At 38.7% G+C, this 24,797-nt stretch overlaps 1 protein-coding gene across 1 annotated transcript in view; it reads left to right on the forward strand.

The window, feature by feature from the left end:
* Nucleotides 1-24,797, forward strand: part of TTN (titin) — a 273,859-nt gene that overhangs the window by 183,269 nt on the left and 65,793 nt on the right. The window contains exons 214-255 of the mRNA XM_019553528.1: nucleotides 91-393; nucleotides 781-968; nucleotides 1,060-1,174; nucleotides 1,699-1,983; nucleotides 2,830-2,981; nucleotides 3,109-3,256; nucleotides 3,372-3,546; nucleotides 3,642-3,763; nucleotides 3,864-4,151; nucleotides 4,275-4,571; nucleotides 4,672-4,858; nucleotides 5,489-5,604; nucleotides 5,696-5,995; nucleotides 6,222-6,521; nucleotides 6,614-6,719; nucleotides 9,000-9,196; nucleotides 9,286-9,591; nucleotides 9,688-9,966; nucleotides 10,760-11,059; nucleotides 11,156-11,458; nucleotides 11,543-11,917; nucleotides 12,009-12,311; nucleotides 13,132-13,431; nucleotides 13,522-13,818; nucleotides 13,918-14,202; nucleotides 14,298-14,591; nucleotides 15,108-15,407; nucleotides 15,507-15,815; nucleotides 15,907-16,097; nucleotides 17,221-17,650; nucleotides 18,157-18,465; nucleotides 19,276-19,424; nucleotides 19,509-19,541; nucleotides 19,631-19,760; nucleotides 19,871-20,170; nucleotides 20,265-20,582; nucleotides 20,684-20,980; nucleotides 21,094-21,393; nucleotides 22,328-22,642; nucleotides 22,738-22,886; nucleotides 24,256-24,406; nucleotides 24,497-24,778. Of these exons, the coding sequence (XP_019409073.1) occupies nucleotides 91-393; nucleotides 781-968; nucleotides 1,060-1,174; nucleotides 1,699-1,983; nucleotides 2,830-2,981; nucleotides 3,109-3,256; nucleotides 3,372-3,546; nucleotides 3,642-3,763; nucleotides 3,864-4,151; nucleotides 4,275-4,571; nucleotides 4,672-4,858; nucleotides 5,489-5,604; nucleotides 5,696-5,995; nucleotides 6,222-6,521; nucleotides 6,614-6,719; nucleotides 9,000-9,196; nucleotides 9,286-9,591; nucleotides 9,688-9,966; nucleotides 10,760-11,059; nucleotides 11,156-11,458; nucleotides 11,543-11,917; nucleotides 12,009-12,311; nucleotides 13,132-13,431; nucleotides 13,522-13,818; nucleotides 13,918-14,202; nucleotides 14,298-14,591; nucleotides 15,108-15,407; nucleotides 15,507-15,815; nucleotides 15,907-16,097; nucleotides 17,221-17,650; nucleotides 18,157-18,465; nucleotides 19,276-19,424; nucleotides 19,509-19,541; nucleotides 19,631-19,760; nucleotides 19,871-20,170; nucleotides 20,265-20,582; nucleotides 20,684-20,980; nucleotides 21,094-21,393; nucleotides 22,328-22,642; nucleotides 22,738-22,886; nucleotides 24,256-24,406; nucleotides 24,497-24,778 (10,284 nt within the window). The remainder of the gene's footprint in view (nucleotides 1-90; nucleotides 394-780; nucleotides 969-1,059; nucleotides 1,175-1,698; nucleotides 1,984-2,829; nucleotides 2,982-3,108; nucleotides 3,257-3,371; nucleotides 3,547-3,641; nucleotides 3,764-3,863; nucleotides 4,152-4,274; nucleotides 4,572-4,671; nucleotides 4,859-5,488; nucleotides 5,605-5,695; nucleotides 5,996-6,221; nucleotides 6,522-6,613; nucleotides 6,720-8,999; nucleotides 9,197-9,285; nucleotides 9,592-9,687; nucleotides 9,967-10,759; nucleotides 11,060-11,155; nucleotides 11,459-11,542; nucleotides 11,918-12,008; nucleotides 12,312-13,131; nucleotides 13,432-13,521; nucleotides 13,819-13,917; nucleotides 14,203-14,297; nucleotides 14,592-15,107; nucleotides 15,408-15,506; nucleotides 15,816-15,906; nucleotides 16,098-17,220; nucleotides 17,651-18,156; nucleotides 18,466-19,275; nucleotides 19,425-19,508; nucleotides 19,542-19,630; nucleotides 19,761-19,870; nucleotides 20,171-20,264; nucleotides 20,583-20,683; nucleotides 20,981-21,093; nucleotides 21,394-22,327; nucleotides 22,643-22,737; nucleotides 22,887-24,255; nucleotides 24,407-24,496; nucleotides 24,779-24,797) is intronic.

Genomic DNA, 24,797 nt, shown 5'->3' on the forward strand with positions numbered 1-24,797 from the left:
TTTATCTTTTGTATTGTAGGTTGCTTGTCTCTATCCCATTATAACTAAATATACATCATTGTTCATTTCTCCCCCCAAATTAAATTGCAGATGTTCCTGGTCCTCCTCTGAATGTACAAGTTACTGATGTGAACAGGTCTGGTGCTTCACTTTCCTGGGAGCCACCAGAGTATGATGGAGGCTCTCCAATTACTGGCTATATTATTGAACTGCGTGAAAGAACTTCAATCAAGTGGGAGCCAACTATGAATACTTCAGCTGATGAATTATCTGCAACTCTAACTGATGTTGTGGAAAACAATGAATACTTCTTTAGAGTCAGAGCCCAAAACCTGGTTGGAATTGGCAAACCAAGTGCTTCTACACGTGCTGTGAAAATTATGGACCCAATTGGTAAATGTGCAGTTATTGATAATGATTTTTTTAATATTATGAAGTAAATGTGAATATACATAAAATGTATGTGAAAAAGATATAAAGGGTAGTGGAGGGAGAGGTGGAGGCTGAAAATGTAGCACAAGTTAGCTCTTTCTACTATTCTTTTTGGAATTAACCAGAAAGATGTTGCAGCTGTGTGGTACAGAAGCAAATCTTCGTAAGGAGAGTGAAATCTTCTCTATATAATTCTAAGTTTTTCAAATACATGATTTATTAGAATTAAGTAAAAGTTTTAAAAGAAGTATTTAAGATATCAATGAAAAATATCATTCAGCCTACATACAGTTGGATGAAATCTCCTTTTCCAGTTTCTAAAATCCAGTCCATTCAAATTCTTTTCAGAAAAACCAAGTCCCCCCATTAACCTAGATCATTCAGACCAAACAAAATCATCTGTGAAGCTCACATGGGAGCGTCCTCTGAAAGATGGAGGAAGTCCAATATTGGGCTATATTATTGAAAGACGTGAAGAGGGAACAGACAATTGGATCCGTTGTAATGCAAGACTTGTACCTGATCTTACTTATAAGGTGGGATGGTTCATTTTCAATGAAAAATTCATAATGTGGTCACAAATTTTACATTATTTTTAACTTGAAAATATTTTTTGTATCTTTTTAGGTAACTGGATTGAAACAAGGAGCCAGTTACTACTACAGAGTCTCTGCAGAAAATGCAGCTGGTATATCAGATCCAGCTGAGGCAATTGGGCCACTCACTGCAGATGACAGTCATGGTAAGTGTTACTTGGTTTAATCTGGATAGTTAATCAGTTATGACAAAGCTGCATACATTTCAGAGTATCAGGTTGCTGCTATACATGACATTCACCTATGATACCAGTACTGAGTGCCAGCAGCCAGTGTCCCAGAACCTTTGATATTCTTCCCCATAACCAGCTCTGAATAAGGGCTGACTGTCCTGTTGAACCTGTTTAACCGTGTGGGCAGCTGTCCTGAAAATGATGGCCACACAACTGCCCACCCAGCTATTGATATAGAATATATTATACATAATAAAAAAATACATACATTAACATTTTTACTATAAATAGATGGGAGTTAAACTTCCCAGCTATTAATATTTAGAGATTTCCAAACGAACATGTTAGATGAGAAAGGACAGAAGCAAGAAGCTGCAGTTGGGCTCAGGTGGCTCCTACTTGGCTGCTGTTGGTGCAGACAACGGTATCATGGATGATATTGTAAAAATCAAAAAGTTTGATGATATTTCATGGAATCAGTTTTTCTCCTTTTTCAGTTGGACCTACAATGGACTTAAGTGCATTTAAAGATGGACTGGAAGTTATTGTCCCAGAGCCACTGAAGATCCGTGTTCCTATCACTGGCTACCCTGTGCCAACTGCAACATGGTCTTTTGGTGACAAAATCTTAGAAAAAGGCGACCGTGTGAAAATACAGACTACTGCAGCTTTTGCAGAACTTGTCATTACTCCAAGTGAACGTCCAGACAAGGGAATTTATACATTAAAACTAGAAAATCCTGTGTCATCTGTTTCAGGAGAAATTAATGTTAACGTAATTGGTAAGTAGGTAAATCCATTTTGGGATTAAATTATTATGGTAACATCTAATACTATCTTGGTATCCTAACATCTTTATAGAGTAGGCAACCTTGCACCTTTCAACAAGCCAGGTACATTAAACAAAAATTGACTTCACTGAAGTCCTTCTGTAGTAGTCTTAGGCATATATACATCCAAATAATCTGGAAAATCCTTCCAGGTTTGTTCTCCTGGTAGAGAAACTTACCCACAGCCATGTGGACTGACATTTGAATGCTGAGTCCCTGAAGGGTAAAAAGCTTGCAGTTCTGAGAATGTGCATCCAAGGGGGTGGCATGCACACACAACTCAGCATGTTCTGCAGGCTCCCTTAGTCTGCCTGGCAACCAGTGACAGTAGTGCATAGAGCAGCCCTGATTGGCTGACCCAGACTGCCCATGGTCAGCCTGTGTTTCCCTGTAGCACAATGTGGGGAATTTGAAGGAAGGGGGGACTATTCTGTTCCGTGCTGGAGCAGCAGAATTCAGCAAATGACACGCTGTCGCCCTGGCTGGCAGGGAGCAGGGGCTGCTGGAGGACTACATTCTCTTTTAAGAGAAACCATTTGTACAGATATTCACTGTCCCAGGAGAAACTCTCCATGGAATAATTTATCCCTGGCTCTTGCCAGGTTATTTTTCTCCAGGAGTGGCCAGCAACATTTCCAGGAGAAAATGAATGTCTGTATAAGGCCTTTGTTTAGTTTTCAATATGTCATTTTGGTGAGAGTGTCTAAATAGTCAAAGACTCTGAATACACAGATGCAATGTAGAATATGATAAACTGGTGACTTCAAGACAAATTAACCAGATTTTTGTTCCTTCTAGCTCGCCCAAGTGCACCAAGAGAACTAAAAGTTGTAGAAGTGACCAGGGACACAGTACAGCTAACATGGGAAGCCCCAGAAGATGATGGAGGAAGTCCTGTGACTGGCTATGTTATTGAGAAACGTGATATAAGCCGTAAAACATGGGCCAAAGTAAGTTTTCCCTTTTCTGTTTTCTTTAATATAGCCCTCATTTCCTATACTTTTTCTATTTATAGTACTGTACTTTCCTTTTTTGGGGAGGATTCTAGAAATTAATCGGAACATACATTTTTCTCAGGTTATGGATAATGTTGTTGACCAAGAGTTCACTGTACCTGACCTTATCCAAGGAAAAGAGTATTTATTTAGAGTTTCAGCATGCAACAAATGTGGGCCTGGGCAACCTGCATATATTGATGAACCTGTAAATATGTCAGCACCAGCAAGTAAGCCATTTTCATCATGTTTCTGCTATTTCTAGTTTCCTTTTTAGAAAAAAATCTTTCTCAGAATGGGTTCATATATATTATATTAAATATATATATATATAATTTATTATAGCTGTGCCTGATCCACCAGAGAATGTTAAATGGAGAAATCCAACATCTAAGAAAATCTTCCTAACATGGGACCCACCTAAGTATGATGGTGGTTCACGAATCAAGGGTTATTTGGTAGAGAAATGTCAGCGTGGCACAGACAAATGGGAGCCCTGTGGTGATACTGTTGAACCAAAGTAAGTACATTAAAGTCAGAAGGAATGTCATTTTAAGTAAATAAAATATTCTATTCTCACCATTTTAAATGCTTGAATTATTTTATAATTAACAGACTGGAAGTAACAAACCTTAAAGAAGGTGAATGGTATTCATATCGGGTTAAGGCTTTGAATAGAGTAGGAGCAAGTAAACCAAGCAAGCCCACAGATGATATCCAGGCCATTGATGGAAAGGGTAATTATTGAAATTACTGAATTATAGCATCAGAAAGCATTTATTTCCTTTTAAAGTTTTTTTGTAATACTAATAATGTTTTAATTTTCTCTTAAACCAGAGGCCCCAGAAGTGTTCCTAGATGTGAAACTGCTTGCTGGAATCACTGTGAAAGCTGGAACAAAGGTTGAGCTGCCAGCTACAGTAACTGGAAAGCCTGAACCTCGGGTTACTTGGACCAAGGCCGAAAAAATTCTGAGGCCTGACAATAGGCTTACTATTGAGACCAAACCTAATCATTCCACAGTCACTATTGCTGAGAGCAAGAGAAGTGACAGTGGCACCTACATTATAGAAGCCGTAAATTCCAGTGGGCGAGCTACTGCTGTTGTTGAAGTTAATGTTTTAGGTATATCCATTGATTTGTTTGCTTGTTTATTTACAACAATCATTTATTTATTTACAAGAATCAACATTAATGTAACAAGCTATGTAAGCAGAGAAAACTAACATTCATTTGTGTCTCCCACAGATAAACCTGGCCCCCCTGCTGCATTTGATATATCAGAGATCACCAATGAATCCTGTGTCCTGACATGGAATCCTCCACGAGATGACGGTGGTTCTAAAATTACTAACTATGTTCTTGAAAGAAGAGCTGCAGACAGTGAAATATGGCACAAATTGTCATCAACTATTAAGGAAACAAACTTCAGAGCTACAAACTTAACCCCTCATAAAGAATACATCTTCCGAGTCAGTGCAGAGAATATGTATGGTGTTGGGGAGCCAGCTCAACATACCCCCATTGTTGCTAAATATTCATTTGGTAAGATAATTAATTTGATGCTCAATTTACTAAGTACTTTTACAGAAAATATATGTAAGTCTAGAAATGTTATTTTGTACTTGTTTGTTAATTTGTACAGATACCCCAGGTCCTCCAACAGGTCTTGTGCCTACAGAAGTCACTAAAGAGTCTGTGTCTTTAACATGGAGTGAACCAGATGAAGATGGTGGCAGTCCAATCACCGGTTACTGGGTTGAGAGACTTGACCCTGATCTGGATAAATGGATAAGATGCAATAAGATACCAGTAAAAGATACAGCATTCAAGTATGCCAACTATCAATTTAGTTTGTAAATGGGATTATAAATGTAGATAAAAGTCCTTCTCAACAAATACCATGTTCTATCATAGTCTTTTTCTCTTTCATTGCTCTCTAAATGTAGACCAACTAATAATAGATGTCATGCTTTTTGTTGATACCTAATTTTAAATAAGAAACTTTTTAAAAGATTGAATCTTCTTTTCCCTTCTCCCCACTCCCTAAATTGCCATAGCTTCTTTCTCTAAATGATTGACCAGGAGAGTCTCAAAGCTAATACATCACCATTCTAAGCATTTAGTTGCTCAGGGAATTTTGCAAACACTTGTATATAACAGTCATTCAACATTCAGTCCAACAAGCCAAAACATATGGCAGTTGTCACACATTAATGTTTCCTATAACAGTATATCTTGCTAGTGTCAGAATATCTGCCTAGAATCCTTAATTGATACCATGTAAAATAATATCTTTATCGGTAGCTAGCATTTTTTTCTGGTTGGTGGGTTAGTCGGGGGGGGGTGTTTACAGTATAGTAGCTAATACAGTATACTAATTAATACATGTAATGTTAAGCATACATAAATGGGTGATTTGTATCTTATTACTAAATACACTTTGTATACATGATTAACAGAGTTAAAGGCCTTAAAAACAAGAAGAAATACAAGTTCCGTGTCCTGGCAGAGAATCTTGCAGGACCTGGAAAGCCCAGCAAGGAGACGGAACCAATCTTAGTGAAAGATCCTATTGGTATTATGAATATAATATTTCCATGATTCATTTTAACATAATGTTATTTCCTTGATTTTAAAGTCTTAATAATTATGTAACTTGATTCCAGATCCTCCATGGCCCCCTGGCAAGCCTACTGTGAAAGATGTTGCCAAGACATCATTATTCCTCAACTGGACAAAGCCAGAACATGATGGAGGTGCAAGGATTGAATCTTATGTCATTGAATTACTAAAGACTGGAACAGAGGAGTGGGTCAGAGTGGCTGAAGGAGTTCCCACAACTGAACACTTCCTCAAAGGGCTTATGGAGAAACAAGAATACTCATTCCGTGTAAGAGCTGTGAACAAGGCTGGGGAAAGCGAGCCTAGTGAGCCAAGTGACCCTGTGCTATGCAAAGAAAGACTATGTGAGTATCTCAAAATATTATTAAATCACAAGATTCACAATTTTTAAAGCAAAGCTTAAGTTCTGTCTATACATAAAGTTTTACAGGTTTATGACATTGTAAAATCTTACCTGTATTATGTGTAAAAAATTAACTTTGTAATACTGCTAATGTTATGCCCTGTTTTCAGAGTCTCTAAGAGAATAAATAAACAAAACTGATTTTCATTGATTTCATATTTTTATAGTTCCTCCTTCACCACCTCGATGGCTTGAGGTTATTAATATTACTAAAAATACAGCGGATCTTAAATGGACAGCACCAGAAAGAGATGGAGGTTCTCCTATTACCAACTACATTGTTGAAAAGAGAGATGTAAGACGGAAAGGTTGGCAAACTGTTGACACAACAGTAAAAGAGACGAAATACACAGTGAGCCCACTGACAGAAGGCTCTTTGTATGTATTCCGTGTGGCAGCAGAAAATGCAGTTGGACAGAGTGACTACTGTGAAATTGAAGACTCAGTTCTTGCCAAAGACACCTTCAGTAAGTTTTCACAATTTGCATATTTTGTAAATCATAGAACAAAATAATAATTTCTGGACTATTTTCTTCTAATATCACTGTTTTATTTCTAGCTACCCCTGGACCACCTTATGCCCTCACAGTGGCTGAAGTGACAAAGCGTCATGTTGACTTAAAATGGGAACCACCCAAAAATGATGGCGGTAGACCAATTCAGAGGTAAGCTAATCCCATATTTATATAATATTTTCTGAATGCTGGCTGTTTTTGATATATGCACGAAAGCAGGGATGTTGTCTTAGTCTTAAAATTTAAACTGACAAGATATAAATGGATAATGATGAATAGAATGGGAAGTAGCGAGTCCATGCCTGCTAAGATGGAGGTAAAAAACACCTGGAGATTGTATGCAAATATGTATATAATTAGCTTATCAGTACAGTTGTAATCACTGCAACAGCATGAAATGAGTTCACATTGTTTTGAAAGTTCGAGTACAACACGATCCCTTACAAAAGTGTGCCTCCTTCTTACAGAACTGTATGCAGCTGAGTCCACCCACCCAAATAACACAGTTATATTAAATTTTCTTCTAGCTTCTAGCTCAGACCACCCCTTCCTGTGCTCAGATGGGATCAGATGGGAAGTCTATTACAATATGCATTACTCCTTTCCTTCCAAACTTCACCCATCCAATCCTTCAGTTACTTGCTTTTCCTCATTGTCCCTGTCAAATCTATTCTTTTCAGTTTTTAATTTTCTCTGCCTCTGTATTTTTTCCACCATAATTTCACCCTGTCCCTCTCCCTTTCTTTGACTTCCCAACTATATTTTTTCTTCTCAATCCCATTAGGCTTCTGTCCAAATCCCCCTCCCCACAAAAACATTTCTTACGGCTTGTTACCTTTGTAATTTGCTTTGTTAACCTCTCCATCAATCTTAAGTGCACATCTACATAAGATGCTACTACATAGTCATTACTGTGCATTTTTTTACCACTTGTCAGTACAAGTGCTAAATAAATGTGCAGTAACTGGAGTTACTGCACAGTAGGCCTGTGCGAAGTGGCTGGTATTCCCTTTGCATTTGGCCAATTCAGGGGACAGTGATTTGATTCGGTGATCCAAATAAAACAGGCCCCATCCCCTGCCTGCTCTCCCAGCCCCATCCATGGCTGTTCCTCCTGGCCCCAGCATCCTGGCACTTAAAAAGCAAAAGCCCCACACTCACTTGATCCTGCCAGGCAGGGGGGCAATCCTCAAGGCCCTCCACTGCCCCACACTGAGTGTGGGGGCTCTACCACAAGCCCCCAGAGGCCCCCAGTGGCTGCTGCAGCAGTGGTGAGAGCAGGGCTTTTTTCTTTTTAAAGTGCTGGGACACTGGGGCAGGGCAAGGCAGAGCAGGGCAGCCATTGACGGGGCTGGGAGAGTGGGTGGGGACTGCGGGGCACTCAGGGGGGCTGGGGGAGCAAGCAGAGGATGGGGCCTGGCAAGGGTCCCCCCATGGTCCCCTCCCCACTCCGTCAGTCTTCACCCTCCCCGCCCCCTACTTACCGGCACAGATCCTGGGTCCAGCTCCCTGTGGTGGGGAGCGGGGATTGCCATAATCTCTGAATCTTCTCCAAATCTTTTCTGATTCTATTTGGAGACTTTGACTCAATTCAAACCTTTTTATTGTTCTCCCAATTCAATTCAGATCTGGAGATTCAGCCACCAAATTGGGCTGAATCTCCTCCCATTCGAATCAGCAACCAAAGCTTCGCACAGTCCTACTGTGCAGTAGTGCCAATGAACATCTTTCAGGTGATGTTACTGAGAAATAGCCTAATAATACCATGCATTACTGTATTAGCACTGTCCATGATGTGACACACTACTGAGCAATACTTTTCAGCTACTCCGCAGTCAGCATCTCATGTACACATGCACTCAGGGTTGTCAGTAGGGCAGCAAAAGATAGGGCAAGGCAACATCTTAGAGACTAACTGGTTCAGGGGAGCATGAGTTTTCATAAACAACTACCTACTACATGAGATGTCTAGAAAAAATAAATAGAGCATCATCTAAAATCTCAGTCCATTATCATGCTGGCTACGTGGTAGGTTAGGACTATGCTGGTAGATAAAGTTTCTGTGGTTAGAATCCTACCAGACAGAATCTTTGTCAAGTTACAAGAGATAGTAATCACTACAATTCATCATAAGGAAGGGTGATAGAGATATAAGCTGAGTTTGGCATAGTTACTCAGGAGCTCAATAACAGGCTGCCAAAATTGGGATTCTCCCATCCAAATCCCAGCTCTAATGGATCTGTGTTGTAATGTGTGAAGTTAAGTCCACAGCCCATTAGCTTCACCATACATGTTTTTTGTTTATTAATTTGTATTATGTTTAGCTTATTTTGATCTCTCTTTCCAATTTCTGAATGTGAAATTCCAAATATTCTATGGTTTCATGCAGCTAATGGTATTGGGTTTTTTTAAATTTTCTTTCTTACACAGATATGTTATTGAAAAGAAAGAAAAACTAGGCACACGCTGGGTAAAGGCTGCAAAGACACCTGGACCTGACTGTCACTTCAGAGTGACTGATGTCATTGAAGGTACAGAGGTGCAGTTTCAGGTTCGCGCAGAAAATGAAGCTGGTTGTGGTCATCCAAGTGAACCAACTGATCTCCTTTGTATTGAAGATCCAGTAGGTAAGTAAAATTATAACGTTACATATCTGTAATATGTAGAATCATATGTCTGGTTTGGCAAAAAGTGATGTACTTCTCCATTTCTTCAGGCCCTCCTTCCCCACCTCTGGATTTGCATGTAACAGATGCAAGCAGAAAGCACATTTCTATTTCATGGAAACAACCAGAGAAAAATGGTGGTAGCCCTATCATTGGATACAATGTTGAAATGTGTGAAGCAGGAACAGAAAAATGGATGCGAATCAATACACGTCCAATAAAAGACTTGAAATGTAAAGTGGAAGAGAGTATTGTTCCTGACAAGGAGTATGTACTGAGAGTCAGAGCTGTCAATGCTGTTGGAGCTAGTGAACCGTCAGACATCTCAGAAAATGTGGTTGCTAAAGACCCCGATTGTAAGATTATATTTCTTTTTAAAAAATAAATTGATACCATAAAGGGATTCTGGTATTTAGAAACTTTAAAAAAATGATATACTGTTACATTTACAGGCAACCCAACTGTTGACCTGAAGACTCGTGACATTATCGTTGTTAAAGGAGAGAAGTTAAGTATTCCTGTACCCTACAGAGCTGTTCCATCACCAACTATTACATGGCATAAAGATGGTAAGGAGGTAAAAATTGCTGATCGAACCACAGCAAAGAGTGACTACACTTCTGCACTGCTTGAAGTCACAGAAACTGTCTATGCTGATGCTGGCATTTACACAATCACCCTGGAGAACAAATTGGGATCAACAACTGGCTCAGTCAATGTCAAAGTCATAGGTAAATATATTTTTTAACATAAACACTTTGGGTGAGGTACTCATGCCTTTCTGACACTTGTATGGTATTAAAAGGTCTAGAAATAATTCATTCTGACCAAGGAAAGCTTCTCTTGACACAGACATGTGTAAAAGGCTGCCTTTCAAAAATATTCTTGCAAAACCTGATATATGGGTTAACCATGGGCTGAACTACTGGGGGAAGAAGGGGGAGGCCTGAAGTGAGAAGCCCCAGAGCTGTCATATCAGGGGCTTCTCTAGTCCCCAGAAGAGTCCAGGAGCTGAAGTGTGCAAGCTGGCATATTACCCTTACGGGTCTTTGAATTCTATACTGTTCATCTTGGATGTGTGGAACAGAATCTCACCCTCTATGCCTATTTTGAAACAGTATAATTCTATGATATTACTAAACAACAATAGCTTTATATCAAATTTGATCATTAGACAATAAACTTCCCAGAAATTAGTCCCATATTGCTAACTGAATTACCTTTTAAGAACTTAGTAACTCAATTGTTGGGAACAAAACACATAAGCTAAGAGGTGGTATGACTCTTTGATGTCTTCTGCCTTGAAGATATATAAATATATATAAATAAAATAAAATTATGTATTCATTTTTATTCACAAAGAAAAATATACTCATATTTATATTAATAAATAAAAATTATTCATACTGGGTGCATAACCAATATTTGTACTTTTCATCTACTTACTGGAAAATGTACATATGCAGTTTCTTGGCTTGTTTTTATTATAATAGAAACTATTATTATCATTATTTCTTGAAACAGGTCCACCTGGACAGTGTAAAGATATTAGGGCAAGTGAAGTGACTAAAAGTTCATGCAAGCTAACCTGGGAACCTCCAGAATTTGATGGTGGCACTCCTATCTTACATTATGTTCTGGAACGTAGAGAAGCTGGTCGGAGAACATATATCCCAGTGATGTCTGGTGAGAACAAACTCACATGGACTGTCAAGGATCTTATTCCAAATGGTGAATATTATTTCCGCGTTAAGGCTGTCAATAAGATTGGAGGTGGTGAATACCTAGAAATAAGGAACCCAGTGATTGCAGAAGATCCAAAGCGTAAGATCATTTTCCAATACATAATTGATTCCATTTATTTTAAACGATTTCTTTATATCTTCCATTTATTTATATGTTTTTGTTATGATTCTACAGAGCGTCCAGATCCACCTGTTGATCTTGAAGTTCATAATCCGACATCAAAGTCCGCAACACTTACATGGAAACCACCTTTGTATGATGGAGGAAGCAAGATTATGGGCTACATCATAGAAAAGCTTGCTAAGGGGGAAGACAAGTGGGAACGATGCAATGACTATCTGGTACCTCTTTTAACCTACACAGTAAAAGGTCTGGAGGAAGGCAAAGAATACCAGTTCCGTGCTCGTGCAGAGAATGCTGCAGGAATCAGTGAACCATCTCGTATTACTCCTCTAGTGAAAGCCGTAGATCCTATTGGTAAGTTCCTCTAATTTTTTGCCATCATTAATTCTTAAACATAATTAAAAAATCTGTTCTTAACTTCATTTATTTATATTACAGAGGCCCCAAAAGTCTTCCTGGCTGCTAATCTGCAAGCTGGCCTTGAGGTGAAGCGAGGTGATGAGATTATACTTGAAGCACATATTTCTGGGTCACCTTATCCATCTATCACTTGGTTAAGAAATAATGAAATTACTAGGCCAGAGGAAATCAAAAAGAGAGTAACAAAGTTTAGTAGGAAAAAGAAGGGTGAAGTTGAAGAAGAGGAACCATTCTCCCTTTCACTACCAGAACGCTTGAGTGTTGACAACCACAAACAAGGGGAGTCTGTTTTCGTCGTTCGTGACTCAATCAGGGCTGACCATGGTACATTTACAATCAAAGTTGAAAATGATCACGGTGCTGCAAAAGCTTCATGTGAAGTAAACGTGTTAGGTAGGCACTTAAATACATCATTGTTTAAAACTAGAAGGAAATTTGCATAATGTGATGCTAATGCTATTTTTGTTGTTGTTGTTCAAAATAGATACACCAGGACCTCCTGTCAACTTTACATTTGAAGATGTTAGAAAAAATTCAGTTGTTTGCAAGTGGGAGCCTCCACTTGATGATGGTGGGAGTGAAATCTTGAACTACGTCCTGGAAAAGAAAGATAACTCAAAAGCTGAAATAGGCTGGGTTACTTGCACATCAACACTCAGGCATTGCAAATACCATGTGACAAAACTGATTGAAGACAAGGAATATCTATTCCGTGTAAAAGCTGAAAATAGAGTAGGAACTGGACCACCATGTATTTCAAAACCATTGGCAGCTAAAGATCCATTCTGTAAGTCTCTTGTTAATATTTAAAAGAGTGCTATTGGAGAAATCCTGTTCTGTTTATGTTGTCATGCTGCCTTCGTTACTTAGTGTCAGAGTGCTTCAGAGAGAAAATTAAACAATATGAATAACATCTGTCACATGTAGTTCAGCTTTATTCCTATCCTTTGGCCTAAGTAGTATTTTGTTTTGGTAGAATTGTGCTTCTATTTCTGTTAAAGCAGGCAATGTCAAATAAATATATCCTGTACTTGCAATCAAGGTGAAGTTTGTGATGGTGGATAGTTTCATTGGAAGTTGATTCCATAGTCTTAGACAGTTCCCCCACAGATGCTTTGTCACCTGCCAGATGAGATGAGCTTTACCCTTAAGCTGGGGAGTCTCCGAGGCCTGGAGAGTGAGGTTGCTGCCTGCGGTCTTATTCCCAGAGCTTAAGGTGCTCTTTTAGACATACTGGGCCCTTGAGTAGCTGGCAGATAAGGACCAATCCTGAAACGTACTACTTTTAATATAAATAAATAACAACCACTTTTCACTTTTATAACATTAACAAACTAAACCTAGCCATCTCTTGTGAAGCACGTTATGACGTTTTGGTTGTTTTAGATTGTTGAATTAAAGTGTAGTGAGATTAGCTGACACATCCAAAATCACTCAGTAAGACAATAGCAGAGCTGGCCATTTCCTGTTTCTTTCTTCCATGCATAGTCTGTTAAACCTCCTTTCATATGTAAAATTAAATTTTCTTTCAGAATGAGATATCATTGATAACAAAATTGTATTCCTTTTTGACAAAATTGTAATTCTCTGTCTTTTTTTTTTTTAAGCTCCACCTGATCCACCTAATAAACCTGAAGTGGAGGATGTTACCAGCAATAGTATGGTAGTTAAATGGAATGAACCAAAAGACAATGGCAGCCCTATCTTGGGCTATTGGCTTGAAAAACGTGAAATTAATGGCACTCACTGGGCTCGTGTCAACAGAGAACTTCTGAATGCCCTACAAATGAAAGTTGAGGGACTTCTGGAAGGACTAACCTATGTCTTTAGAGTATGTGCAGAAAATGCAGCTGGTCCTGGCAAATTTAGTCCACCATCAGATCCAAAAACTGCACAGGACCCAATATGTAAGTGATTCAATGGAAGATAATGGTAGGAGGGTGATAGAGTAGGTTTAATAATCAGAAATTTTTATTTGTAAAATTTTATTTTTTTAGCGCCACCTGGTCCACCAATTCCAAGAGTTGTTGATACCAGCACAACTGCTATTGAGCTAGAATGGGAGCCTCCAGCATACAATGGTGGTGGTGATATCATTGGTTATCATGTTTACAAGCAATTTGTGGGAACACATGAATGGTCACGCTGCACAGAGAAGTCCATTAAAATTAGAAAATATACTGTTAAAGAAATAAGAGAAGGTGCTGATTATAGACTCCGTGTTACTGCAATTAATATAGCTGGGGAAGGACCACCAGGTCAAACAGAGCCCGTCACAGTTTCAGAACCTCAAGGTACTGTGATAATATTAAGTTAAAATAGTGCTTTATGTCAACCTCAAGTAAGGCATTTTTCCCCCATTAAAATAATGCATTATTCCAACTTTTCTGCAGAGCCTCCCAATGTTGAATTGGATGTTTCTGTAAAAAATGGTATTCAGATACTGGCTGGGAAAACTCTCAGAATTCCTGCTACTGTCACTGGGCGTCCAACACCTACAATTGTTTGGACTCTGGAGGAAGGAACACTAGAAAAAGATCGTGTTGTTATTGAAAATATTGGCACCAAATCTGAGTTAATTATACAGAACGCATTGAGAAAAGACCATGGAAGATATGTAATTACTGCTACCAATGAAAGCGGGTCCAAGTTTGCAGCAACCAGAGTGGATATTTTTGGTAAGAAATATATGCTATGAAACCAACTGTAAGTCTAGCTGGATAAGAGATTTTTTTTGTATCTTATGATTTTGTATATTTATTTATTTTTTCAGATGTTCCTGGGCCAGTACTAGACCTAAAACCTGTTGTTGTAAACAGAAAGATGTGTCTGCTTAACTGGTCTGACCCTGACGATGATGGAGGAAGTGATCTCACAGGCTTTCTTGTTGAACGAAAAGATGCCAAAATGCATACTTGGAGACTAGCTGTAGACACAGAGAGATCTAAATGTGATATTACCGGTCTCGTTGAAGGACAGGAATATAGATTCCGTGTTTTTGCCAAGAATAAGTTTGGCTGTGGTCCACCTGTTGAAATAGGACCTATTCTTGCAGTTGATCCACTAGGTAAAATAATTACTTTAATGATTATATAAATGATTAAATATAGAGATCTATGGTTTGCTGAATGGTTTGGTCATTAATATTGTATGGACAATATACTGTATATACAATACATTCATAGCTATTATATTACCAGTAATAGTCCTTGTAGCATTCAGTCTTCGCTACTATGGGAAAGAGCTTCAACAGAATAACTGCTGAAGTGTGAGCTCTCAAATAGTAATGTAAAATTATAATTGTCCTTTCTGAAAAGTAGTAGGAGAGAACAATTTCATCTCTCCTGTTAAGCAAGTAGTTTCTCTTGTCACATGCTCTTTTTAAATTATAGCTGAACAACTTGTCTATTATAGTTAGTTCACTACCAGACAAAATGTTTGACTATGTACAATAATGCAGATATGACATACAAGAATCTATATTTAGAAGCCAATTCTGTTTAATTTCATCTTCTTAAAATATGAAATGAAGCTTTGATTATGCTTGCTTACACTTTTCATTAATATTTCCTTTTTATGTTAGGTCCTCCAACAGCACCTGAGAGGTTCATGTACACAGAGAGGACAAAGTCAAGTATTACACTTGATTGGAAACCTCCACGTAATGATGGTGGAAGCCCTATCTTAGGCTACCTTGTTGATAAAAGAAGACACGACTCAAATGAATTTGTAAGAGTTAACAAGAGGCTCTGTCCAACCACTTCCCTTCTTGTAGAAAATCTTGATGAGCTGCACATGTATGAATTCCGTGTCAAAGCAGTCAATGAAATTGGTGAAAGTGAACCGTCACTGCCTCTTAATGTTGTTATACAAGATGATGAAGGTACAACCACTTACAATACTCTCCAAAAATCTACATGCTGATTTCTATACTTTTTCTTTCCTAAACTTCATTCTCTTATTTTTTTGTTTTGTTTTTTAGTACCACCAGCTGTCACACTCCGTCTAGCTGTGAGAGGAGATACTATCAAAGTAATGGCGGGAGAACCAGTTAATATTCCAGCTGATGTGACAGGCCTACCTATGCCTAAGATTGAATGGACTAAAAATGAAGCAGTAATTGACAAAACATCAGCTGCACTTAAAATAACGAAGGAAGAACTATCTAGAAGTGATGCAAAAACTGAAGTTATTATACCTAAAGCATTGAGGGATGATAGAGGCACTTACACAGTGACTGCCTCAAATCGTCTTGGTGCAGCATATCGCAATGCCCATGTTGAAGTATATGGTATGCATGTAACATTTGGAAGAACAGAACACAAATATTGTGTTTTTGCCTTTTACTCAGTATACTTTTCTCTTGTATGGTTTTTATTTAGATCGTCCTTCTCCACCAAGAAACCTTGCAGTTTCTGATATTAAAGCAGAGTCTTGTACTTTGACCTGGGATGTCCCTCTTGACAATGGTGGCAGTGAAATTACCCATTACATTATTGAGAAGCGTGATGCCAGTAGAAAGAAATCTGAATGGGAGGAGGTCACCAACACTGCAGTTGAGAGGCGATTTGGGGTAAAGTTATCTTAACTTTCCTGTAAATTGCAAAATTATCTTTATATAATTTAACATACTTGAATAATAAGAGTAAGGCATGTACAATACTAAAATAAAATGAATTTCCAATGCAATGAACACATGAAAAAATATATAGGGATCTGGACTAGTACCCTACTACCTTCTACAGGTATTTAGATAATCAGTATTGTCTATGTGTGTGCCTAGATTGTCCTTAAATTCCAAAAAAGTAACTACACATTCTATATTGTCATTTGTTTTATAAGTAAGTATATATGTAAGTTAAGAAGACATAATCATTTTTGTCTCCTTATGTTTATAGCAGAAAAGTAATTTTAGATATTTTTTAAGGAGTGAGAAGATTTTTCTGGTGATTGATGAATTCTGTTTTTGGAAATATGCTTGTATGGACTTTGTAAATCCAGTATATTTTTATTAAATGTTTTTCCAGTTATAAATGTTTTTCAAGTTATTTTTTAGTTTGTATAAGGATTTCATTGGGGCTCAGTGGCAGAGCAGTTAGGGTATCTCACTATGGCTCTAGCACTGTGAATCCAAGCCTTGCTCTGGACTTATGCCAAAGGCTAATTGATCCTAAGGTACAAGCCCATTTAAACTGCTGGATCGGAAGTGGCGGAAGGAGATACTAATCACATCACTTCCTAGTATTCTGTTGGCTACAGAAACTGGTGTATCTTAACCATACCTGCTTCAGTCAGCTGCTAGTCTAGGCTGGACCTTTGATTTGATTTGACAAGCATTTCACTGAGAATTCACTCTGAGCTTCCATTAAAAATTAATTATATTGGTACATACCAAAATAATTCTCATTGATGGAAGAAACCACAATAGTATATTATCAATCACAGTCAGGTTTGACTGATATGTCAGGTTTTTCCTTTAGTCTGTTATTCTGAACGGCTGTTGTATCTCTTAGTAAAATTCATTCTCAGCTCCCCTCCAGTACATTGCCATTTTGCCGAAAGGGCAGTAAGTGCGAGCAAAACTGTAAGTCTGCACCTGCCAAGAGCACAGCATTATGACATTCTCATTCAAACAATGAAAATGAACACAAGTTCATTTTGGAAACCATTATTCATTAAAAACATTATTTTTTCAGGTATGGAAACTTACAACAAACGGCGAATACCAGTTTAGAGTCAGGGCAGTAAACAAATACGGAATAAGCGATGAATGCCTCTCAGAGAAAGTGGTTATTAAAGATCCCTATGGCCTTCCTGGACCTCCTAAAAAACCAAAAGTCATAGATCACACTAGGTCATCAATGTTGGTGACTTGGGAGCCTCCTTTGGACAATGGTGGAGCCCCAATCACTGGCTACTGGCTGGAGAAGAGAGAGGAGGGAGGTGTCTATTGGTCACGTGTAAACAGAGCTCCAGTAACTAAACCATCAGTGAAGGGCCTGGAGTTTAATGTGCTACGTTTGATAGAAGGCATTCAATACCAATTTAGAGTTATGGCTGAAAATATTGCTGGAATTGGCCCTCCCAGTGAACCATCGGATCCTGTTTTAGCAGCAGATCCCATATGTAAGTATATATATATATATATATATAAATAGTTTTAAGGATTAGATTACATAAAGAAGAACTTCTGCTACTGTTACTCATTTGGAATTCAATGTTCCTAGACCCCTGCTTAAATGTTTGCAGAATTAGTACCTAAATAATACAGTTGTACCCTAAGTGGTTTTCTTATTATTAATAACCATGTAGTATTTAAGATAATTAGTTCCTGATTTTGATTCCACTTACTCCTCTTTTCTAGCAATTGAAATCCAGTGACTGTGTCAAAATCAGACACTTGATATTTAGAGACTTATTTTTGTTGTTGTTCCATATTATCTTATTATAGTTATTTCATATTTATATTGCAGTTTACCCTTGAGCAAATATACATAACATGAAGTGTTTATAGGAGCATGTAGTATGCCATTATACATGAGCATGGCATTATAATTTCTGTTTTTACTGCCATTCTTTTTTTATACGTAAGTGTGATAAAAGTGATAAAACTCTTTTCATTCTTTTACAAGTTGTACCTGGTCCACCATCTTGCCCAGAAGTCAAAGACAGAACTAAATCAACCATATCTCTTGCATGGAAGCCTCCACAAAAAGATGGTGGTAGTCCTATAAAAGGATATATTGTTGAGATGCAAGAAGAAGGTAGCACTGATTGGAAGAAAGTTAATGAAGGTGACAAGCTGTTCCCTACTTGTGAATGTGTTGCACCCAATTTGAAAGAACTCAGAAAGTACCGCTTTAGAGTGAAAGCTGTAAATGCTGCTGGGGAATCAGAACCAAGTCTTGCAACATCAGAGATACCTGCCAAAGAGATTCTAGGTAAGAGTCCTTGGATTAAGTATTTAGATATAGATCCTTCCCATGATCAGCATGTTCTTTAGGAGGCATAGGTTGCAGATATAGTACATGTTTACTTCAGAGTTTTCTGTGGTATAGAATTACACTGGTGTCTAGAGCAGACATGTAACCATCTCTTCAGAGATAAGTATTTGTAGTAAGCACTCTTACAGCATGGAATGTATGAGATGAAACTGACAAGAGCCTTAGACGCCCAGTTGACACTGTGGTGCATCTTCCACCAATGTATGCCTTACTTTCTGAGAAGTATCTTTATTCCAGCATGGAGTACCAGTGTCAGGGTGGATATCATGTATCCACTCCAGTTTTACCCTAACGTTCAATTACTCTGGAGTAACCATGTCATGTGTCCACACTTAAAGAAATGTAATGGCTGGAATGCATGAGTTCAAGCATCTTTGTCCACTATAGTAAACTAAGCATATTCAAAGAAGTAGGCAAGAAAATAATTATACAAGAGAAAAACCAAAGAAGGTGCAAACCTAAGAAAGTGGCATGGTGACCATGAAAAAAGCATGATCAAACAGAAAATGGAAAATACACATACAGCCACCTATAGTAGATACTGTATAACCCATGCAAAAGCAGAGGTAACAAATGTCCCATCCTTTTAGGTAAAGCAAACCAGTTTATATATATGTATAGGTCCTGTGTGCTTTTACAGGTACTATGAAAAGTTAGTGGACAGCTTTCTGAATTTTAATATCAATGACATATCTGAGAATTATATTTAAAAATTTTTCTCTCTCCTTTTCTACTTATTTTTTGCAGAAGAGCCAGAAATATTTCTTGATATTGGAGCACAAGATTTCCTCTCTTGTCGTGCTGGTGCCACAATTAAAATTCCAGCTGTTATCAAAGGGCGTCCAGTTCCAAAAACATTTTGGGAGTTTGAAGGAGAAGCTAAGAAAACAGTAAAGGTTAATAAATGAAGAAAGTACTTTTCTAAATTGCTAATTCTTATAAAATCCTTGTGTATTTACTTTTTTGCCCTTTATTTATAGGATGGAATCCACAATGTACCTGAAGAGGCTCAGGTAATGTAAATACTTCAAATTATTTCTATAGCACCAATTGCTATATGTTTAAATATTTGTAAGTGATCTATATCTTTTCTCATGTGCAGGTGGAAGCAACTGATACAACTTCAGAGATTACTATCCCTGAATGTAACAGAGGCCACTCTGGGAGATACAGTATTACAGCAAAAAATAAAGCAGGGCAGAAGACTGTAAATGTTAGAGTTTATGTCTTGGGTAAGACTGTAACTTGCAAACAGAGCTCTACTTCAAATAGCATTCTCAAAATAGCTATAATTTATAGATATTAAAATAAAATGGTTTCCATTTTGTTTTAATGCTAATAGATGCACCAGGCCCACCAAAAGACCTCAAAGTGAGTGATATAACAAGATGCACTTGCAAACTTTCATGGAAGATGCCAGACAATGATGGTGGAGACAGAATCAAAGGTTATGTGATAGAGAAAAGGACTGTTGAAGGGAAGGCCTGGACAAAAGTCAATCCAAACTGTGGAAGCACTTCCTTCGTTGTACCTGATCTCATAGCTGGCCAACAATATTTCTTCCGTGTGCGTGCAGAAAACCGCTTTGGTGTTGGGCCCCCTGCAGACACCATCCAAAGAACCACAGCCAGGGATCCAATTCGTAAGCTAAATCAAAGTGCAATAATTCAATTCCTATGATGATACTGGTGCAACTATAGCATAGATTGATTTCTATTTGTGTTTCATTTTTAAAGATCCTCCTGATCCACCGATCAAACTCAAGATTGGTCTTGTAACTAAGAATACTGTTGGCTTGACATGGAAACCTCCCAAAAATGATGGTGGTGCCCCTGTTACACACTATATTGTTGAGTGTCTGCGCTGGGATCGCACTGGGGAAGGGAAAGAGGCTTGGAAACAGTGCAGCAAACGTGATGTAGAGGAAACAAAGTTTACTGTTGAGGACCTGGTAGAAGGTGCAGAATATGAGTTCAGGGTCAAAGCTGTAAATGAAGCAGGTCCCAGCAGACCATCAGCTACAGCTGGCCCAATCATTGTCAAGGATCAGACATGTAAGTGCTGACTGGAGTTTGAATTCATTGCACAATTGTAAAATAATTTGCTTTTTTGCCCCTTTTAATGGCAATTTATTTTTATCTATGTTTCATCCTAGGTCCACCTTCCATTGAACTCAAAGAATTTATGGAGGCTGAAGAGGGAACCGATATTAACATTGTAGCCAAAGTGAAAGGCGTGCCATTCCCCACATTGACCTGGTTTAAAGCTCCTCCCAAAAAACCTGATGAGAAAATGCCAGTACTATATGATCAACATGTCAATAAGGTTGTTAGTGAAGATACTTGCACCTTGGTGATCCAGCAGTCTCGCAGAAAAGATACAGGCTTGTATACTTTAACAGCTGTTAATAATCTGGGAACTGCTTCAAAGGAGATGAGGCTAAATGTTTTAGGTAAAATACCAAGAATTTTTTTACAATGGAATCTACTCATTCTATTCATGTGATTGTTTTTATTTAAATATATTTTATTAATGAATGTTTATTTCTTAAAATTTATCTTTTAGGCCGCCCTGGACCTCCAGTGGGACCCATTAAATTCGAGTCCATTTCAGCTGATCAGATGACATTGTCTTGGCTTCCTCCTAAAGATGATGGTGGTTCCAAGATTACAAACTATGTTATTGAGAAAAGGGAAGCTAACAGAAGAACATGGGTACATGTGTCCAATGAGCCTAAGGAATGCATCTTCACAGTACCCAAGTTGCTGGAAGGCCATGAATATGTATTCCGCATCCTGGCACAAAATAAATATGGCACTGGTGAACCCCTTGACAGTGAACCAGAAACAGCAAGAAACCTTTTCAGTATGTATGGTATTTTCAAATGTTGTAATTTGTTCTCAAAACCTCTGCTAACTGATATACCAGAACACAAGAACTCCATTTATCTATTATAGCAGCTGTTGCTATAATCATTTTACCATTCCTACTTATCTAAAATTTCTAGAATAATTTGAAGAATGTGTTATATTAGGTAAGTAGTTATGTAGCCAATACTGAGACTTTTATTTTCTCTCTTTTCTCTACTATATCCTAAAACAGGGCTTTCCAACTGGTGACCCACAGGCTGTATGTGCTTGCCAGGGCTTGATTCGTGGCTCCCGCTTCCCATATTATTCAGCTGCAGCAGCCGCCAGGGTCTCAGGGCTCCCCCTCCCTCTTCTGGTTTTATTTCCTGTCCCTGCCCCAGGAGGCAGCATGGTGCTGCACTGCATAGACCCTGGTGCCAGGAAACTATGCAACACAGTGTAGTGGGAGACCTAAAAGTTAAAGTGCTTGTGCAACGTGATGTGGTACAGACAGGGGAGTGGCACCCATGGACCATGCAGGATGTGCCCTCCACTCTTCATTGCATTTAGAAGTTGGATAGCCCTGTCTTAAAATACATGTCTTTAGCATTTTTCTTTTTCTTAATCTGAATCACATCATAATCTAGTTTGGATACTATTGAATCCTTCTGGAAGTCTTTTTTTTCATGTCTTCACTCAGAGAAGAAATAAAGAATGAACAATTAACCCCTGAGTCACTGATCTGGAAAGTCTGACAAAACAAAAACAATCAGATCTGACAAAAGAAGAATATTCCTTACCTGGCCAAGAGCAGACTGAGCAATGAAAGGATAAACACACCCAAAAGTGCAGAAGAAAGTTAATGCTTCACAGTTATTAAATGGAATTCAGAAATTTTGTATTTTATTTATTTATTTATTTAAAAAATATGTGCAACTTTTTTCCCCCAGCTGTTCCCGGGCCATGTGACAAGCCTACAGTTAGCAGCATAACACATGACTCTATGACAGTCAACTGGGAGGAACCAGAACACGATGGAGGCTCCCCTGTGACTGGTTACTGGCTGGAGCGCAAGGATACCACTGGAAAAAGATGGACCAGGGTTAACCGTGATCCTATCAAACCTATGACACTAGGTGTTTCTTACAAAGTAACTGGTCTTATTGAAGGTTCAGAATATCAGTTCCGTGTATCAGCTATTAATGCAGCTGGTGTTGGTCCACCAAGCATGCCATCTGACCCAGAAATTGCCAGAGATCCTATTGGTAAATATGTTAGATTTATATTTTTCAATTAAAAACGGTCTGATGAAAACAAAAAGTGATTGCTGTACTGTAATGGTGCAATAATATTTTTCCAGCCCCACCTGGTCCTCCGTTCCCAAAAGTTACTGATTGGACAAAATCATCTGTTGATCTGGAATGGACTCCGCCCCTAAAAGATGGTGGTTCCAGAATTACTGGCTACATTGTTGAATATAAAGAAGAAGGGACAGAAAAATGGGAAAAGGTAGGTGGACATGCTAATTTAGAATCTATCCTAGTTATGTGGCCAATACATCCATGTTTTCTTTCTTTTCAATAATATAAACAAATAGTGTCACTGGGACATACAGGGCACATCTATGCATGCAATTAATGTACACAAATAAACTTCAGCTCTTATTGTTCCAGACTTTTTTGCTCCCAGGTGTGCTGTCTGAATATGTGTCTGGGAGCAAAAAACTCTGGAGCATATTGCTAGGGAGTTTACTTGTGCATAGCACATGGAGCCCAGTCAGACCAACTCAGACTGACACAAGACCTGGGGGGTCATCCTGCCAGCCCAAGGCTGCTCCAACCAGGCTCCATGTGCAGTGTGGGGACAAAGGGGGAGCTGACTGAGGCAGTCCCTACACTGAAGCAGCCTTGTGTCCCAGCCAGCTGCACCACAGCACATGGAGCCCCACTGGAGTATCCCTGGGCTGACTGCTTCAATGGAGCTCCATGTGCTGCAGTGCGGGGGTTGCCTGGGGCATAACAGTGCTTCAGTGTGAGGGCTCCCTGATGGCTAGCCTTGCACTGAAGCACCCTGGTGACCCAGCCAGCCATTCCACAGCCCATGGAGCCCCATCAGAGCAGCTCCAACGGGGTTCCACGTGCTGTGGAGCAGCTGGCTGCAGCATAAGGGTGCACTGAAGCACCCTAGTGCTTCGGCCAGCCCTCGCCCTCACCTCCACTCCCAGCCCCACCCTGCTGCACATGGAGCCTGGTCAAAACAGTGCAGGGCTGCTACAAGTCAAAAAAATGATGCTGAAGGGTAGTACTTGTGTCTAGCCAAACTACCCAGCAGTGGTGGTTATTGGTCTACTGTGACCTAATAAGGTCAACAGATAGACAGTGACATTTTACTCTGGAGCTAATTCGTCAGAACATTAGCTTCCACAGACACACCCACAGAATAAAAGATAACACCTCAACACAGTAATGTTGGATATAAATGCCAGTTGTTGAATTCTGTCACATTTTATAACTATCCAAACTATGTTTTTGTGCTTCAGACTATGAACCCCATTACCTCCACTGTAGTTCCTATATGTCACTCTACATGGGTTTATGGCATGTAAACCCACAAAATTATAACTCTCCAAGTCACTGTCCTGAATTTACCAATATCCCCTTCACATTGACCTTTTCAAACTACATGTGACACATTAAGAATCTTCCTGCATGATTTGTTTATGGATTGTTCATCCTATGTATTTGTACATGAGTGATGTGAATGTGCAACAGGATCTGAAATATATGTTATTCCATATATAAAATTTTCACCAAACCTGAACACCACAAAGGAATTAGTGATTTTCTGGTATTTACTGATGTCATAATTTGTTTTCCAGGTAAAAGATAAAGAAGTAAGAGGAACCAAGTTTGTTGTGGCAGGATTAAAAGCAGGAAGTTTCTACAAATTTAGAGTTAGAGCAGTAAATGCTGCTGGTATTGGAGAGCCTGGAGAAGTTACAGATATTATTGAAATAAAGGACAGAATAGGTACTTAGCATTAATATCTGTTTATTAATTTTTTTCAGTCTAAGTAAAAAAGTAAAAATATGCTGAAATCCTTTGTTTTGTTTCTTACAGTCGCTCCTGATGTTAATCTGGATGCTAGTGTCAAAGACAGAATTGTGGTTCATGCCGGGGGTGTAATCCGGATCATAGCTTATGTCTCTGGAAAGCCAACTCCAACAATCACCTGGAGCAGGGATGACAGAGCTTTACCAGAAGAAGCTAAAATTGAAGAAACAGCTATTAGTTCATCAATGGTCATTAAGAATTGCAAACGAAGCCACCAGGGTCTGTATACTCTTGTTGCCAAAAATGCAGGTGGAGAACGAAAGAAAACTATTATTGTTGATGTATTAGGTAAATAGGAACTTCAGGA

This window comes from Crocodylus porosus, unplaced genomic scaffold (genome assembly GCF_001723895.1).
Source record: "Crocodylus porosus isolate Cpor-Errol unplaced genomic scaffold, CroPor_comp1, whole genome shotgun sequence".
In the NCBI taxonomy this organism is placed as follows: domain Eukaryota; kingdom Metazoa; phylum Chordata; order Crocodylia; family Crocodylidae; genus Crocodylus; species Crocodylus porosus.